This window comes from Suncus etruscus, chromosome 9, assembly GCF_024139225.1.
Source record: "Suncus etruscus isolate mSunEtr1 chromosome 9, mSunEtr1.pri.cur, whole genome shotgun sequence".
NCBI lineage: Eukaryota > Metazoa > Chordata > Mammalia > Eulipotyphla > Soricidae > Suncus > Suncus etruscus.
This window is the reverse complement of record NC_064856.1, coordinates 40733352-40750517: the sequence shown is the minus strand read 5'-3', so window position 1 is coordinate 40750517 and position 17166 is coordinate 40733352. Positions and strand designations below refer to the sequence as shown.

Genomic DNA, 17166 nt, shown 5'->3' with positions numbered 1-17166 from the left:
TATGAGGGCCTTGGTTTTATGGGAGTTCTGAGCTTTAGTTCTGAGGTTAGGTGTCTATGCTTCATGTCCTAGCTCTGACATGTGTTATTTTTAGGAAAGTTTCCAAATTTCTATCTTTCTACATAAAATAAAAGTACATGGTGGTTATCTTCCAAACGTTAAAAGATATACAGAATACTAAGAATAGTGCATAATACCTTGCTTAATTTCTTAAGACATTACAATAAAAAGAATATGCCTTCATTTAATTGTTTTATGTGAAAAGAGTTAACTACAGTGGGTAGGATGCTAGCCTTCCAAGTGACAGACTTGCATTGGATTATTGACACCTTGTTTGGTCCCCTGAACCCTGTAGAAGTAATTCCTAACTGCAGAATCAGGAGGAACCTCTGAGTATTGCTGAGTGTATCATAAAAACTAAAAGAGCTGAATACTTTCATTGTGTTCATTCTTGAAAGGCTCCATCAGATACTTTTCTCTCATTTACACTGTATATAACTTTCTCTACCTTTCCTTTAGTCTTTTTTTTTTCTTTTTGAGCTACAGTAAGGAATATGCATACCTTGTACCCTAATCTTTTTGTAACCATAGGTGGGGAAGGAGCTAGGTGAGGGCTATGGGTAAGTGTCTCACTGTTGTTAGAACATCAAACCTTACTGACTTTGGAGAGTCCTTTAAATGTGCTGTACTCAGGTATATCTGAGTAATTCCTTTAACTCAGAGTCACTAAAATTATAAAACCTAAATTTGATTACAGAATATCAACATTATTGCCCACTTTTCCCACTTTAAAGTCTCCCAGAAACAAGTTTCATTTGCTTTTTTGAAACAGACTAGCCGAATTCAATGCATTTTGTTCAGATACAGTGGTATCAGTTTGTAAGAGGTCTCAGAATTTTGTTAATCCACAATGTATTATTATGAAAAGACCAGTTGTGGGGTGGAACAAGAGCATCTCCACCATCACTTCTTTCCTTAATCACAGTTTCATCACTATATTGTTCCAAATTAATCTTCATTCTTTTTTTTTAATCACTGTGGGCAAATTGTCATTATTTTTCTCATGCTTTTTGTTCAATTTTCAAAAGATTGTAATAGGTAATTTATGAGATTAAATCAAGTTAATCTGTTCTCATAATCTGGAAGTGAGTTTATGGTAATATATATTATTATGTAATATGAAATATTGATATATATTGACATATTGAAGGATGATATGTTGTATCAGCTTCTTCAGTTGCTTCAATTAAATAGCCAATAATGGTTAAAATTTCCATATGACTTAATTACATACAAAACCTAAATATATATTTTCAGATTCCTGAGAAGAAAAGTGGTTTTTTTATTGTTTTTTCTTTTAGGTCCATACTTAGCTGTACACAGTGTTTACTCTTGAATTTTACTAAGATTTTAATTCCTGGTGATGTCCTGTGAACCATATATGATCTTAGGAATCAAACCCAAGTTGACTGAGAGAAAGTCTATTATCTCCTTGGTCTCAGAAACCAATGTCTATGGCTTATAATAAAGTATATATGCTTCCATTATTTCTATAAATTCTATCCACAAATAAAAATGCCTAGTTTATTTTCTTCATTATTTTCATATTTACTTTATTCTAACTACTCTATTAACAGTCTTGATTCATAAATCTCAGCATTTATTAATATTATGTGAATTTCCAAGTTTAAGTTTGGTATGTGCTATTCCATGCTGAAAACTACCCAACTGGACTTCTTTATAAATATTAAAACAAGAGTTTTGATTATATGTATTTCCCACTAACTTTTCAGTAAGAAAGTACTCAAGGTATGTAGCTGCAATTCAATTATACTCTTAGACAAAGATCATGTAGTACATGGTTTTTGACTGACAGCTAATAAAATTGGGAGTCATGGTTCATGAATTAAAAATACTGTAAGCTTTAATTTCATTGGATCTCAATGTTCTGTTGAGGAAGAATAATTTAATGCACACTGGTAGATAAGTTGAGGGTTCAAGATAGATTTAGTTAGGGAACTATGATGAATTTAGTCTCAGTCCAGTTGCAGTCAGTAGAGAAGAAATGAATTGTTTCAGGTTAGGTAGATGCCATTGCTCTAAAAAAGTACTTGGGGGAAAAGCTGACATTGTTTTATTACTGTCATTACTTTGATTTAGTTCTTAATGCTGATGAATTTAATAAATACTTTTAGTATTCATTGAATAAATTGATGATTATGTTTTCCAAAGATTTTCTTCTTTAAAAATTATCAGTGATGATAATTTAAAAATTATCAGAGATGAACAATTTAAATATATTGAGTATTGAGGATCCACCAAATACCTAAAAATATCTTCACAGTAACCAAAGCAGCTTCTTTAAAATGACTATATTACAGCAACATTTAAACTAATGGGGACAACAGAGATACATAGCACATGGGTTAAACTCTGGTTGACTTCCAAGCCACCCCCCAAGTTAAAACACATAAAGTTAAAAAAAAACTAATGTGCTTTCCAAATCCTAAAATCTTTTTATAAAACTGCCCTGCCATTGCCTATAAAAAGAAAAGATTAATAGTCATAGAATTGACTGTAGCAAGACATTTACTTTTAAAACCTGGAACAATATTATACAGCAAATATTTATACTGGCAAATGTCCTGCTGAATAAACAATGTCTGCTGCTGAATGGCAAACCCTCACAAAACTGCATCTACAACAATGCATTTTTTCAATCTGAAGGTCAAATTTGGGTCCTTGTAAAGACTATGAACTGTTTTTAAGTAATAAAGATGTAAACAAGATAAATTAACAATGGCACTACAGAGCAAAAAAGAGGAGGGGGGCAGAGACACAATACAGCATGTAGGACATTTGCCTTGCAACTGCTCCTACTAAAATTTGAAACATCATACAATTTGGTCCTTTGAGTACTACCAGGAGTAAGTTCTGAATGCAGTGCTAGGAGTAACTCCTGAGCATCACAGGATGCATTCCAAAAAACAAAAAAACAAACAAACAAAAAAATGAGAAGTGGCATCATTCTTAGTTCAAAAGGATTTATCAAAAGATTGCCTTAGTCTTCTTAGTATCCATGTTAAACTGCATAGAATTACAGAAAAAATATTTGAGTTTGCTTTTTTATTAATAAATAATTTGCTGCAAAGTTATCCAGAGACAGCTTTTTTACAGATAACATTATAAAGACTATTCAAATATTTGCTTAGAGAACCTCTCAATCCATAGGTATATACAGTGTCTTTAGACAAAACAAACAGAATTAACACAAATAATTTATATACTCAAGAAAGACTATAGTAAGATTAAAAATAATAATGATTACTAGGATTGTCTTGAGGAAGGCTTGATCCCTGGCATCTCATTTGGTCTCCCAATTCCTCCTGGAGCACAAACAGAGGAATCATTTTTGAGAACTATCTGATAAAATACAACTTAAAAATATGAGAAAAACTTGAACAGGGCTTTGGATAGAACAATGCATAGTGTACCTACTTGTCCTGCACATAGCTACCTGGATTGATTTCCAGTACTCCACATGTTCCCCAGAAAAGAAAAATTACATGTGGTCCAAAAAACAGAAGAAGGAAGAAATTAAGGAGGAAGAGAAAAAGGTGGATGAAGAGGAGGGAAAAGGATAGAAGAAGGCAGAAAGATCAGGGAGGAAAAAGAAAAGAATAAAAGAAAGAAAGAAGAAAAAAGAAGAAAGAAAGAAAGAAAAAGAAGAGAAAGAAGATATGAAGAAGAATAGAAGGAGAAAAAGGAGTAAAAGTAGATGGAGGAGGAGCAGGAGAAGGAAGAGGAGGTAGAAGAGGAGCTGAGAAGGAGGAAGAGAAGATGAAGGAGATTAAAACAAAGAAGAAAAGAAAAAAAGAGAAGAAAGAAGAAACTAACAAGTTAGAATGTTCCTGGAAATGTTAATATTAATGTATGCATTTTGTGTAGCTAAAAAAAGAAGTTTAAGGAAGGGGGTGGCTCTGTGTGATGTTTTACCTACAATTTATATCCATGATGACCCTAGCATAATTCAAATAGGCATTTTGTTTCTTATACTGAATATTGTGCTTCAATAAAAGGCAGCATTATAAAGAAACAGAAGCAAAATCCCTATACTCAAGGAAGTAATTTTTGTAATATAAAAGGACTAAAGCATTGCACTGAAAAAGAAAATGTAGTGTTTTGAGACCTCATGCCAAACAATTGAATTTTAAGAGTCAAACCATTGTTTAGTATGGCCCTTTAACATCTATTACTTAAAAATCTCAGCCTGAAACATGGGCCTGAATAAAGAGTAAATTTGCCTGTATTCAGAGACACATTTGTACATACATTAAAAATAAATACACATTGTAATTTACTTCCAAAGCAAGAAAGAGGAAGAAATTATAGCAGCATTTGATGCAGTAAATTACTGGATACCAGTAATCAGAAGAGTTACATAACATTTGTGTTCAGTTTCTACACAGTAAATTGCTTGAATATGAACAATTGAATTTAAATAATTGAAAGCCTTGCTAATCAAAACAATTCCAAGTTATGTTAGGTGAATACTGACAACAATATATCCATTATTAAAGAGGATAAAACACATTTTAATGTAGGTAATTTTTGTATTACATGAAAGATGTTGCATTTAATTTTAAATAAAATAGAAAAAATATTCAGTTTTTATTGTGTGCTACTTTATGCCTAGTACCAACAATTTCAGAACCTGCTACCAAAAATACAATTGTAGGCATGCCAGTCAATTAAATAACCATCTCTGAAAGTTAGAGGATAAATGTCTCATATCAACTAGAAAAGAAAGTTCACTATGAACATCTAAGTATCTAGCATAATTAGAGAAATAAGATAGATTGCAGAGCTTGTCAGACTTATTTATCTTATAGCTTTTTTTTTAAAGTTACTGTCTGTTAATACACCTTTTCTTTTTTGGTGTTTTTGGGCCTCACCTGGCTCTCAGGGGTAACTCCTGACTCAGTGCTCAGAAATCACTTATTGCAGGCTCAGGGGACCATATTGGATGACAGGTTAGAACCTGGGTTGGCCATGTGCAAGGCAAACACCCTACCCATTAGGCTATAGCTCCAGTCCCTTTAACTATTCTTTAAATGAAAACAGAAAATGTCCTTCAGTTGCACCTCAGTCTACAACTGTCCATCCTGCTCCTCATTCTAGTGTTCCCCAGGATGTGGTATCATCCACTTTGAGAAACAATGGGTTAGAGAAAGGAGTTACGTATGCAGTTAATGCATCTTAGGCATTTTGTTTGAATGTCAGATAACTATCAAGTAAATACTTAACTTTTGGTAATTTATTCATGGAAGGTTTGTTAAACAAAATAAAAATTCTTAGTAATATATTTTAAAATTACTTTAAAATTATTTTTAATTGAGAACAATGCTCCAAACACTGTTTTAAAAGATAAATATGGTATAGTGTGAAAGTGGGAAACCTATGTAAAAGGCAACACACAAACATTCTCTCCTAAGGGACTCATTTTGGCAATAAACTTATTTAGTTCCACCTTTTCCATTCCCTTTTCCCTACTGTAAACCTACTCTGATATTTCCAGTCTTGGATTCTTTAATAACTACACTCCAATTCCTCTTATTTACTACATAATTTGATCACTGACTCAATTTAAGATATGTTTTCATATGTTCATTAAATGTTTTCATTTAGCATATGCCAGGGTAGAGATTATAAACACTTAAGTAATAGAATTAGCAGTGATCATCTTTTTTTTAATTTGGGTTGTAAATAGTCTTTTTAATACTCTTGGTTTGCTTAGATGCAAACAAAAGAATGAATAGAAGAGGGACAAATAAAACATTTTAAGTGAAAGGTTGCTTTTAATTTGGTTAATAGTGACATTATAGTGCCAGATGAAGGGTGCCTGGTAATGTAGTCTAGACAAATAGTAGACTTAAATCTCATTGATGTAAGACACTGCCAATAAGGCAGATCACAGGAATAAATTAGGGGTAGGAATAAGAATACTTAAAAATAGGAACATAGGAAAACAAACTTTCGCCTGACCACTCACACATTTATTGTGTAGACAGCAGGAAATAGCACCTGGTTTGATAACTTATGGAAGCCAAAAACACTAAGAGCATCATGATCAAAGGGAGTGCAGAGAAAAACCAAAGAGAGTCAAGAGTAGACAAAAGATAACATACTTGAAAGGTGGTGAGAAATTAACATGAATGAATCATGGACATAGAAACATTGAGGAATATAAAACAGCCTGATAAAAGTGCAACACGTGTAATTTTAATATCATCAGGATCAGTAGTGTTGTAAGTTAATTCAATAAACAAAATTCAAGGACTCACAAACTAGCTAATGTGGAGGTAAAAGCCATATTTTTGTGAAGGTCATGGAAGTGAACCGGGTTGGCTCTTGGTAAATAGATTCTATTTGACAGGTAGTAGTAACACCCCTAAAATGCATGCCAATTGTGTGATTTGGGATAAGGTAGGTGATTATAGAATGTCATAGTGCCAGTATCCTAGATCAGAAAATATAAAAATGAGAAAGGAAAAAAATTTAAAGTAAATGTTTTTGCTAAGAAATGCTGATTAGAGGATATGGTCTCCAAAATGTGATGGCAAGACAATTAGATTTCACCCATTAGCAGAGGACCACTGTAAACTTTGTGAAGCAGTAGAGAAAACATAACAAGGCCATAATTTTCTGAATACATATCTAGAAAAAATGAGGGCAGAAGAGAGAGGGCTTTACCATTAAATCCATTAGAGAAGATCAGATAGGAGCTGGTGAACATATGGACATAATGGCAATGATATTTTAAAGAGCTAGGTAGTTATGTCGGAAATGGTTTACAAAGGATATGACGAACGCATCTAATAAGGCTTTTAACCAGTTATATTAGTTTTAAGCAGCAAGAGAATTTAAGAGAATACATTTAATTAAAAGTACAGATTTAAGCATTTTGGCATAGGCTACCAAAACAGTCTGCACATGTTTAATTATATAGGTCTGAAGTTAAGATTTAAAATATTTTTGGACAAATCTATTTTAGAAACCTTTTATTGCAAATCTGTTTTCTGGAACTTACACATGAACTTCAGACTTTTTTTTTCAAGAATATTTTTGGTCATTTGACAAGTCTAAATAAATTTCCCCGAACAGTATTCTATGTATGCTTACTCCAAATGATTGACCACATGCAGACAATGACCAAATATGCAACTGTGATACTGGGAAAATTTTATATATTATTTAGAAAAGACATTATAAAATTGTAGCACCCATTATCCAAATAACACATTAATAGCTACAAATTAACAGTCAGCGAAATATTGGTTCAGATGAACACTGACACAAAATCAAAGAAACCAAAGGTTATGTAAGAAATAGTAATTTGGAAAAATACATGGAATAAAAATCAGGGTACAAATTGTGTACAAACTATAACTTAAATTATAATTACGATTATAATTTCAAGGAATCCTATTATTTTAGTAATTCTATTTTTACCTTCCGACCCAGGTAAAAGTAAAAAAAAAATAATAATCCCAAAGCAAAAATAGTCCATGTTTTAAGACTATCTGTAAATAGGCTGGATGTGAAGCTCAGTTAGCTCATGTGTGAGGCATTGAGTTTCATCACTGGATATACACAAATACATACTAAGAAGTATTTAAAAATCAAAATGTTTATGAAATGCACTTGACTATTCAGAGATAAAAATGATCACAATTTCTGATTTTTATATTAAAGATTTTGATAAGAAGTATCTCAATTATTCAAATCTCTCTCTAAATGCAAATAATTTACAATAAACAGAGAAGTCTCATATTGTTTATTTTAATAAGATTCTTCTTTATAGTAAAAACTATCTTTTAATTTCTTTAATATGTCTCATTGGATTTGTGCAAAGTACAAAAAAAATACTATTTGTTGAATGATTGAAGATTTCAGTGAATGATCATATCCAGGTAGCTCTTTTCTATATCCATATAATCCAGGCTAGTTAGTTTGCTAGACTATTGAAATTTGCTATGGAAAGTGGCTATGTTTCCAATGATGGGTAGATAAAGACCTATGGAACAAAGCTCATATGGTCACAGAGCTAATTTAATTGTACTCCGAACTGAAGTTCATTGACTTCCTCTTTCTCATTGAAGTCTCTGATTCTGCCATTTGGTATCAGAATTACAGCAAATTTAATTTCACCTCCACATCTTCCCAGGGGATGAGTTATGCATTAGTAGTTTATGTTGAATATGTAACCATTAAAAAATAAAGAATTAGAAGATGCCAAGTGAAGTTTTCATTACAAAGTATCAACAGAACTAGCCTAGAATCCAACTTAATTTTTCAGTTTAATTTGATTTGTAATTTCAAGTCTCAAGGCAAGAAATTAGAAAAATTATTTTTTAATTTGTATGACTGGTTCACAACTGATAGTATCTGAGATTATACTTGGTTCTGAGCTCAAGGATTCCTCCTAGTATACTGAGGGGACAGTAAAATGTTGAGGATTAAACCTGGGCCTTCTGCATACAGAACTTGTTCTTAGTCTTTTGAGTTCTCTTTGACTCCTGTATTAGAAATTTAACTAATGACTACAATAGATTTTTTTCTCTATATCAAAAAACTTTATATAGAGTAACAAATACTATCAGTGACCTTGACAGGGTATAGGGAAAAATTTATGACAGAGTCAGTATAATCCCAAAAGTACTTGGTAATCCACTATATAAGAGATTTGAAATGCATTTGTATTCAGGGATGTAAAATAGATTTTAACAATTTTATGGTTCTTCTTCTTTTTCTTTTTTTCTGTTTTTGGTTTTTGGGTCACACCCAGCAGCGCTCAGGGTTTACTCCTGGCTCTTCACTCAGAAATCGCTCCTGGTAGGCTCAGGGGACCATATGGGATGCCAGGATCGAACCACCGTCCTTCTGCATGCAAGGCAAATGCTCTACCTCCATGCTATCTCTCTGGCCCCACTCTTCTTATTGTAGTTAAACTTATGTATATCTATTTATTTATACATGTAAGTAATCCAATAACCCATACTTTGTGTATTCTGCATTCATCAGGTTATCAATGTATGTTCCTAGTAAATTAATGCTTGGCTGCCCCATAGGCTCTCCCCATATCCAGGCTAGGCTTGCCATACTCTAAGCTCAAAGGTGAACACAGTTCAGAATGAATTATATTTGACTTATAGTTATAATGATTAAGTTCTTTTTACTGAATTATTGAATAGCTATATATTACATATACATATATTACACACATGTATTACATATATACACATACATATATTACATATTACATATACATACTTATGTATATAATTCTAATAGATATAATGTGATGCTCATCTTATTTAATTTAAAGTACCTACAAAATATGATCTTAGGTCCTGTTTTATAATACAGAAGCTAAGATACTGCTTTACATGCATTTGATCCTTATTTAATCCCTAGTACTGCAGAGGTCCCCCAAGCTTTGCTAGAACTGACCCCAGAGCAGAGCCAAGAGTAAATCCTGAACACTGTTGGTTTTGCCAATCTTCCAAATGAAAAATATTAAAAATAAAATTAAGTATAGGAAGTATTTTCTGGGGTCAGAATGATGAGTCATTTGGTTGGGTGTTTGCCTGACATATGGCCAACCCAGGTTCAATTCCCAGCATCCTATCCAGTTCCACCCCCACCCTGGAACCTGCCAAAAGTGATTCTGAGCACAGAACCAAGAGGAGCATTGCTGGGTATAGTCCAAAAACCAACCCTCCCCCTCAAAAAAGAGATAAAGTATTTTCTTATTACTAGATATTGTGGTAAAGAGATAGTTTATTTTTATTTTATATTTAAATATGCAATTTTAATATCTTTGAATTTAGCTCAATGATGTCTCTAAATAGTTCCTTTATACTTTCAAACAATTTCTATGAAGACCAAACTTATGTGCTAGAGAAGACGGCAAATAACATACATATGTATTTAACAATTGTCTGAAAGTCCATTTGTGTCAAACACTATTCTAAAATCATATGTAAAGGCCCACTTAATTCTCACATTTTTAAATATAAGTATTATTATTAGCTCTATTATGTAGATGGGAAAATTAATGCTCAGATTGGTTGGGAAAGTTGCCCAAGTTTAGCATCGGAATTTCAGAATGTAGAAACACCCTGGACAATTTGGTTCTAGGGTTTCCATTTATTTTTTGGTTTCTTTGTTTTTATTTTTCTTTCTTTTTTTTGGTTTTGGTTTTTGGGTCACACCCGGCAGTGTTCAGGGGTTACTCCTGGCTGTCTGCTCAGAAATAGCTCCTGGCAGGCACGGGGGACCATATGGGACACCGGGATTCGAACCAACCACCTTAGGTTCTGGATCGGCTGCTTGCAAGGCAAACACCGCTGTGCTATCTCTCTGGGCCCTTTATTTTTATTTCTTTGTATTGGGATAATATTTGCAATGCTAAGGGATTACACTTAGCTTGGCACTCAGGAATTACTTCTGTTGATGCTTGTGGGAGCATCTGAGATGCATCTGGGTTGGCCATGTGTAAAGCAAGCAACCTACCCACTGTATCACTTTGACCCCTGAACTTTACTTTTTTAATCAGCAATTTTTATTATATTGCAATAATAGATAAATACTTAATTCTAATAAATTCTATGTAACTGATGATTATGATTGCTACTGAATAATAAAGAATTGGTCCAATCAAAGTCAATCTTATAAGTTGTTAAAGTAGACTTTTTAATTCAGTTATTTCTGACTCTTGAGTCTGAGATCTTACATAGCACTTGCTATTTTCCAGGAAGGTAAGGTACTTATTTTATTTTAATTGCATATTTTAATAGATATCAATTAGATTTTCAGGGAAGGAGAAATCATTAATGAAAAGTATAATAACCATTAAGATACAACATAATAATCTATAATGTTTAAATTACTAACAATTAGATTTTCCTAAATTATCTGAAATTCCATCAAGCTAATACTAAATATCATTTTGAAGAATAATGCTCAAAGACTACTCTTAAAGATTAATATTTTGATTCCTCTCATTATTTATGTGTCTTCTATAATGTTACTTTGAGACGTCTGAACCTTTTAAAATAATTTTAGATCTTTCAAATATTAAATGTGGTTTAATACTTGTATAGAACACATGGGCAAAGAAAAATAAAAACAAATCATATAAAGTTCTGTTAATTTCAATAGGGAAATAACTATTTTAATTATTTTTCACACTTCCATTTTATTATATGAAAAAGGTAAACATTTGTATCTGGAAATATTAGAAATTTCACAATATTATATGCAACCCCAAGTTACAACGACCCAGTGAGATTAAAAATTTAGAGAAATATGTTATTGTTTATAAGAACATTTGTATATAATTTTGTCTTCTCCTTATTTGAGTTCCCATTTAAAGCATTCCTTTTTTTTTTTTTTTTTGGGTCACACCCGGCAGTGCTCAGGGGTTACTCCTGGCTGTCTGCTCAGAAATAGCTCCTGGCAGGCACGGGGGACCATATGGGACACCGGGATTCGAACCAACCATCTTTGGTCCTGGATCGGCTGCTTGCAAGGCAAACACCACTGCACTATCTCTCCGGGCCCTAAAGCATTACTTTTGTAGAAAATCATTCAAATCTCTCAGTAAACAGGATAGTTGGAATTAGAAACTACGGGGCACTTGAAAAAGGCATAAACCTTAGCTAAATGAATAGTCACTAGTATTATTATGAGGTATTTTTACTTCGATTACCTTTAGGCCCTTTGAACAGTTTGATCTCTACTACCGTCTCCAAAATGGGTCGCCTTCTTCGCACGTACAGTCGAACAATGGAGCCCGCCTCCTTCAGGGCTTCCACAGCTTTGCTGTGGGAAACCTCAGACACGTCCACTTCATTCACCCGCAGGATACAGTCATTGACTCTGAAAGAAGGAAAGAAAACTAAATATAGGGCATGACCATGGCACGATTCAAAGAATATGATGAGAACTATGATCTACATTTATGAGGTCTGGAATGAGCCATTAAAATTTTTATATTTGGACAGAATACTTGAAGACAGTTGGAAAAGACAGAGATGAGAGAAAGTAAACCAAATGAGCCTGGGTAGCATCAGTGTGGGTTCAAGTACAGGCTCACTTCGCACACACATAGACAAGTCCTACTGTGGGAAGGACTGAAATTTAACCAACCACTGTTTTAAAACTCATCCCATTTTCATATTATTTCACAAGGAGAATTGGAATAATATGTGCTAATTTGTGTAGGGGACCCCACACTGACTAAATAAGTTGACCACCTAGCTCTCTTTTGTTTCCTTAGTGTACGAATCTTCTATAGGCAACTCCAATTCGATTCAAATTATTTTTGGGTGGGTGTCTTTGATGCTGCAGTGCCATATCCACAATTAAATGTCCAGCTCCAGCAGATTTTTGTTCTTTGTTTAGTATCAAACTACTGGTTGTGTGCCTTTTGAACTCTGTTCACTTGGACTATATTTACATTATATAGGGTATACTTGCACGAATGCATATATGCTAACATCTTTGTCATTTACAACTTTTATTTCCACAGGTGGGGAAGATGACATAGAACTTTGGTCAAATCCAGGTGTTCAGAGGATATTCCTGGTTTTGTTCTCAGAAGTGAGCTTCCCAGGGCTCAGAATATAAACAGTGCCAGAGATCCAACTTTATGCAAGGAAATCACCTTATGCACTAAACTTTTTGGTCTTTTCATTGATATTAACTAGGTTGAGAAGGGATACAATTTAAATGGTTTTTCTTTTAGACTATCTTTCTTGAATGATTAATATACTGATTTAAAACGTACTATAAATCATTTTTGAAACACAGATATAACAATGTTGAAAGAAAAATGAGGCTTAAATATCCAAAAAAACTTGTTAACTTTCTGTCAAATTATATTTCTCATTTTATTTGCTTATTAAGAGAATATCTTAGACAGCTTTTTTGCTCTAGTTACTTTGAATACTAAGAATTATGACATTTTACATTAAACTACCTTTTATTTGAAACAAATAAATTGAACTTTTAGGTAATTTATAGATGATATATGCCAGTGAACTTCAAATATTTTGCATTTATGAAGGTTTTTAATGTCAATATAGAAACTAGAAAGATTTATTTTTCACTCTGCACATCTATTTTAGTGATCCCCATTTCAGCTCACTGGAAATGAGGAATACTAAAAATAAGAGGCTATTTTTCCATTGCTTCTCTCTTTTACCACTGTTGCACTTTTGGCTCGACTTGCAAAGGCTATCTTCAGTTCATTCAGATTTCTTTTCTTTTGGATGTTTAAAAATTACCTTACTTATTTAAACACATTTGTTAACAAGATTGTTCATAATAAAATATAAAAGCTGTTTTTTATAGTTACAAAGTTGTTCATGATTGAGTTTCAGTGATGTAATGTACAACACCCTTCACCAGTATACATTTTCTGCTACCAATGTTATAAATTTTTCTCTACTCTCTCCCCTTCCTTCTTCCTTGCCTACCCCTGTGGCACACATTATTTTTTTAACTTATTTCTTTTAGACACTAAAACTTATTTCTTTTAGACACAACCTGGTTGACATCAACACTTTGCATCATTTAGGTTACTTCCACAGTCTTATCTGCCTGGATCTTCTCTTGTCACCTTTCAATTTGTTCTTTATTCTGTGCCCATAGACCTTCACAAAGGTCATGCTCTATTCCCAGTCCCCAAGTAGTGACTGCTTTTATGTGTGATATTTCTCAACAAATATTCATTAAACTAATAAGTGAATAAGTCTAGGTTCATAACTAGGCCCTTAATTTATTAAATTTATAAATATTGATATTTTTCAATATCTCAAGTTTTTATATTATCTACAATATGTTCATATGTTAATAATAATAGCACCCATAATACTTTGGAAACATTAAATGAAACAATGTCTGGATAATGTATACGTTCTTAGTGTAGAATGGAATATATAGGCACTCTATAAATAATTGTCACTGTCACTGGCAATAGTTCAAATTTGTTGATTTCTAATTTCTAATTGCTGTGAGTAACTTAATAAAAAAGTTGTACACCATTAGATGGACAAGATCTCTAGTCTTATTTCAACATTGGGCTTTGCCGCCGGGGGATCACATATATCTAATGTTATACAACTTTTTAAAATTAAATTGTCTAAAGCAATTAAAATTATTACATGGTAATAACATATTATAAAATTGTAGAAAAAACTTTCTTACCATTTTTAATAACTTTTCTTAAGGAGTTAAATGCTGAAAGGTTTAAGTTATAGGTGCTCTTACGTTGATAAAAACTTGAGTTAGCCTCAAATCCCTAAGATAAAACCTTTCTCTTATTAGGATTCAGTAATATTATTTCTTCCTGAATAGCTTTAAAATTTTTTTGTACCACATCTGGAGGTACTAAGGAGTTATTCTAGCCTCTGCACTTAGGAATCACCCTTGGTAGGCTTGGGAGATCATATGGAATGCCAGAGGAAAAATCCTGGGTCAAGCCTGTGCAAGTCAAGTGCCTTTCCTACTGTTTTATCACTCCAGCTCCGATGGCTTTATTTTTTACAGTAAAAATATTACTTTTTGCATTTGCACCACTCCTTATGCTACTCAGGGTTTCAATCCAGCTGTCCATCTCATTGCTCAGGGACCACACAGTGGAGATATAATTAATGTATACTAACAAGTTTAAACATACATTTCATATCTTTTTTTTTTTTTACTCACATGGAATTTATTTTTACTTTGGGGTCAAACACTCAGGAATTGATTCTGTGCTCAGGGATCACTCCTAGCTGTGCTAGGTGCCATATGTGATGCCAGAGATCAGATTATCTAACTGACTAAAAAATTTCACGGACAACTACCAATTAAAATAGTTTAAAAAATGTGGGCATAAAAGGGGCCAACCACCCTGAAGCAGCTGGTCCTTTGAGAGTGGGTAATTGTGTCATCTCATAATAATGCAAAAAACATAATGTTTATCACAATGCTATGCTTGGAATTCTAACCATGTCTTAAAACACTGATTTTATATAATGGTGTGGTTGACACTAAAAGCGAAATTTCTGGATGACCTATCTATTAAAACTCTATTCATTTTTTTTCCTCTTTAGCCTACAGTGGAATCCTTAATTGTCATTGTTAGGGTAAGAAAATCATAGCTTAATTAGATAGTTTTTCTCAAAGATGTGGATGAAATAGGTAGCTTCAGTGCAATAAGAGGAACATTGTGTTAAATGTCAGGAGAATTGATTGAGTTCACACTATGGAAGAGATGTGTGGCCATGAACAAATCACTTTACTTCTTTACATTGGTTTCTCATGCACAGACACTGAGCAGGTCCAGTGTTAAGAGAGATACAATCAAATATATACTATATAGTGATACATGTGTCAATTGCTAACATACTGAGATTGAGTTACTGATGAGTAAGTCAAAAATTCTATGCTCAGAAATTTGTAATAAAATAAAAAGATAAGATTCTTTTTAAAAAGGGTATCTGCTTTGTACTGTATGATTGTGATGGTGCCACTTATTCACCCATACTTAAATTCACAAAATACTGAATCCTGTTTATAAATAATATTATTGAACTCAAGTTCTACTGTTCTTGAGGTTGAAACATGATCCACAAAGGTCTTCTTAATTTTCTTATTTTCCTTCCTTCCTTCCTTCCTTCCTTCCTTCCTTCCTTCCTTCCTTCCTTCCTTCCTTCCTTCCTTCCTTCCTTCCTTCCTTCCTTCCTTCCTTCCTTCCTTCCTTCCTTCCTTCCTTCCTTCCTTCCTTCCTTCCTTCCTTCCTTCCTTCCTTCCTTCCTTCCTTCCTTCCTTCCTTCCTTCCTTCCTTCCTTCCTTCCTTCCTTCCTTCCTGTCTTTTCTCCTCCTTATTCTTATCTTTAAAATATTTTAATTATTGCTGTTTAAAACTTTAAAAAACAATGGGAAGTACGGGAAGGAATTATTCTCAAATTATCAAAATAAATAAGAATAACAATCAAGCCAAACAAGGGCACATAATCTCTTCTTCATAATCACCTAAGTGGAACTTAGCTGTAAATTAGAGAGATGGTGCTGGAGGTAAGGTGTACTTGTATGCTGCCAATCTCAGTTTAATTCTCATCATTACCTATTTTACCAAGAACCTTCAGGGCTCTTTCCTGAACACAGTCTCACTGAGTGAGGCCCAAACTTCCTTCACCCCTCCAAATAGCAGTTGCATAGAGGGCTATGCTATTTTGAGTATATTTGCTTTCTTTATAAGGATATAAGCTTTGTGAATTAATCTACCATTTGCATTTACTTTGAAACAAATCTAGTGTTAGCTTCAGGCTCAAGTCTTAATTTGCCTCACTAGAAAGTGGAACTGTTTTCTCATTTCTGAATCATTGCATTGGAAAGCCATTAATGTACACATTTTCTTCCCATTTTTTTCAGATAATGAAATTCATTTTTTATACTCTCAGAGTAGCATGTTTCAGCTATAAACCTATAATATTGTTAACCAGAATTGTGCACAAGATTAAAAGATTAATTTTAATCTCTTTGTTTCTTTTCATTTTTGACCTCCTAGGATACCATCTTGTAAAAAATAGCTTTAAAATAGAAAAAGATATTTATTCATTATTATGTCCACAGATTCACATCTAAAATGTGCACTAAATTATTGCATTTCCTAAAACATGATATTTAAGCACTTAACAAGCTTTTCTACTTTGAAGAAGATAGAATTTTAAATAACTGAATAGCTACTTTTTCATATATCAAAAAACATTAATTTGTAACATAAAATCTGTGATTTTAAACATTTTAGGATGTCAATTTTTTTTGTTTGTTTTTGAGTCACACCCGGCAGCACTCAGGTAGATTTCTATTTGCAAATAAAATTATCTCGCTATTATAAAGAGTATATTATCAGCCATTTATTTGCATTATCTCACTAATCTTGTTTTATTTATTTAATATTTGTTTTTTCTGATCTTCTAGAATATCATCCCTGGCTCAATGCTCTAGTTCAGAACCACTCCAATTGCTATCCAGAGAAAATTATTAATATGATTACCAAATTTAGTAAAAATAAGTCTAAGATAACCAATTCAATTTGGTTTTCAAATA

The 17166-nt window shown here is 32.9% G+C and overlaps 1 protein-coding gene across 15 annotated transcripts in view; it reads right to left on the bottom strand.

Moving 5' to 3' along the window:
- Positions 1 to 17166, bottom strand: part of DLG2 (discs large MAGUK scaffold protein 2) — a 2242830-nt gene that overhangs the window by 574356 nt on the left and 1651308 nt on the right. For all 15 annotated transcript variants that reach the window (XM_049780036.1, XM_049780021.1, XM_049780023.1 and 12 more), the window contains one exon: positions 11777 to 11946. In XM_049780036.1, the coding sequence (XP_049635993.1) occupies positions 11777 to 11946 (170 nt within the window). The remainder of the gene's footprint in view (positions 1 to 11776; positions 11947 to 17166) is intronic.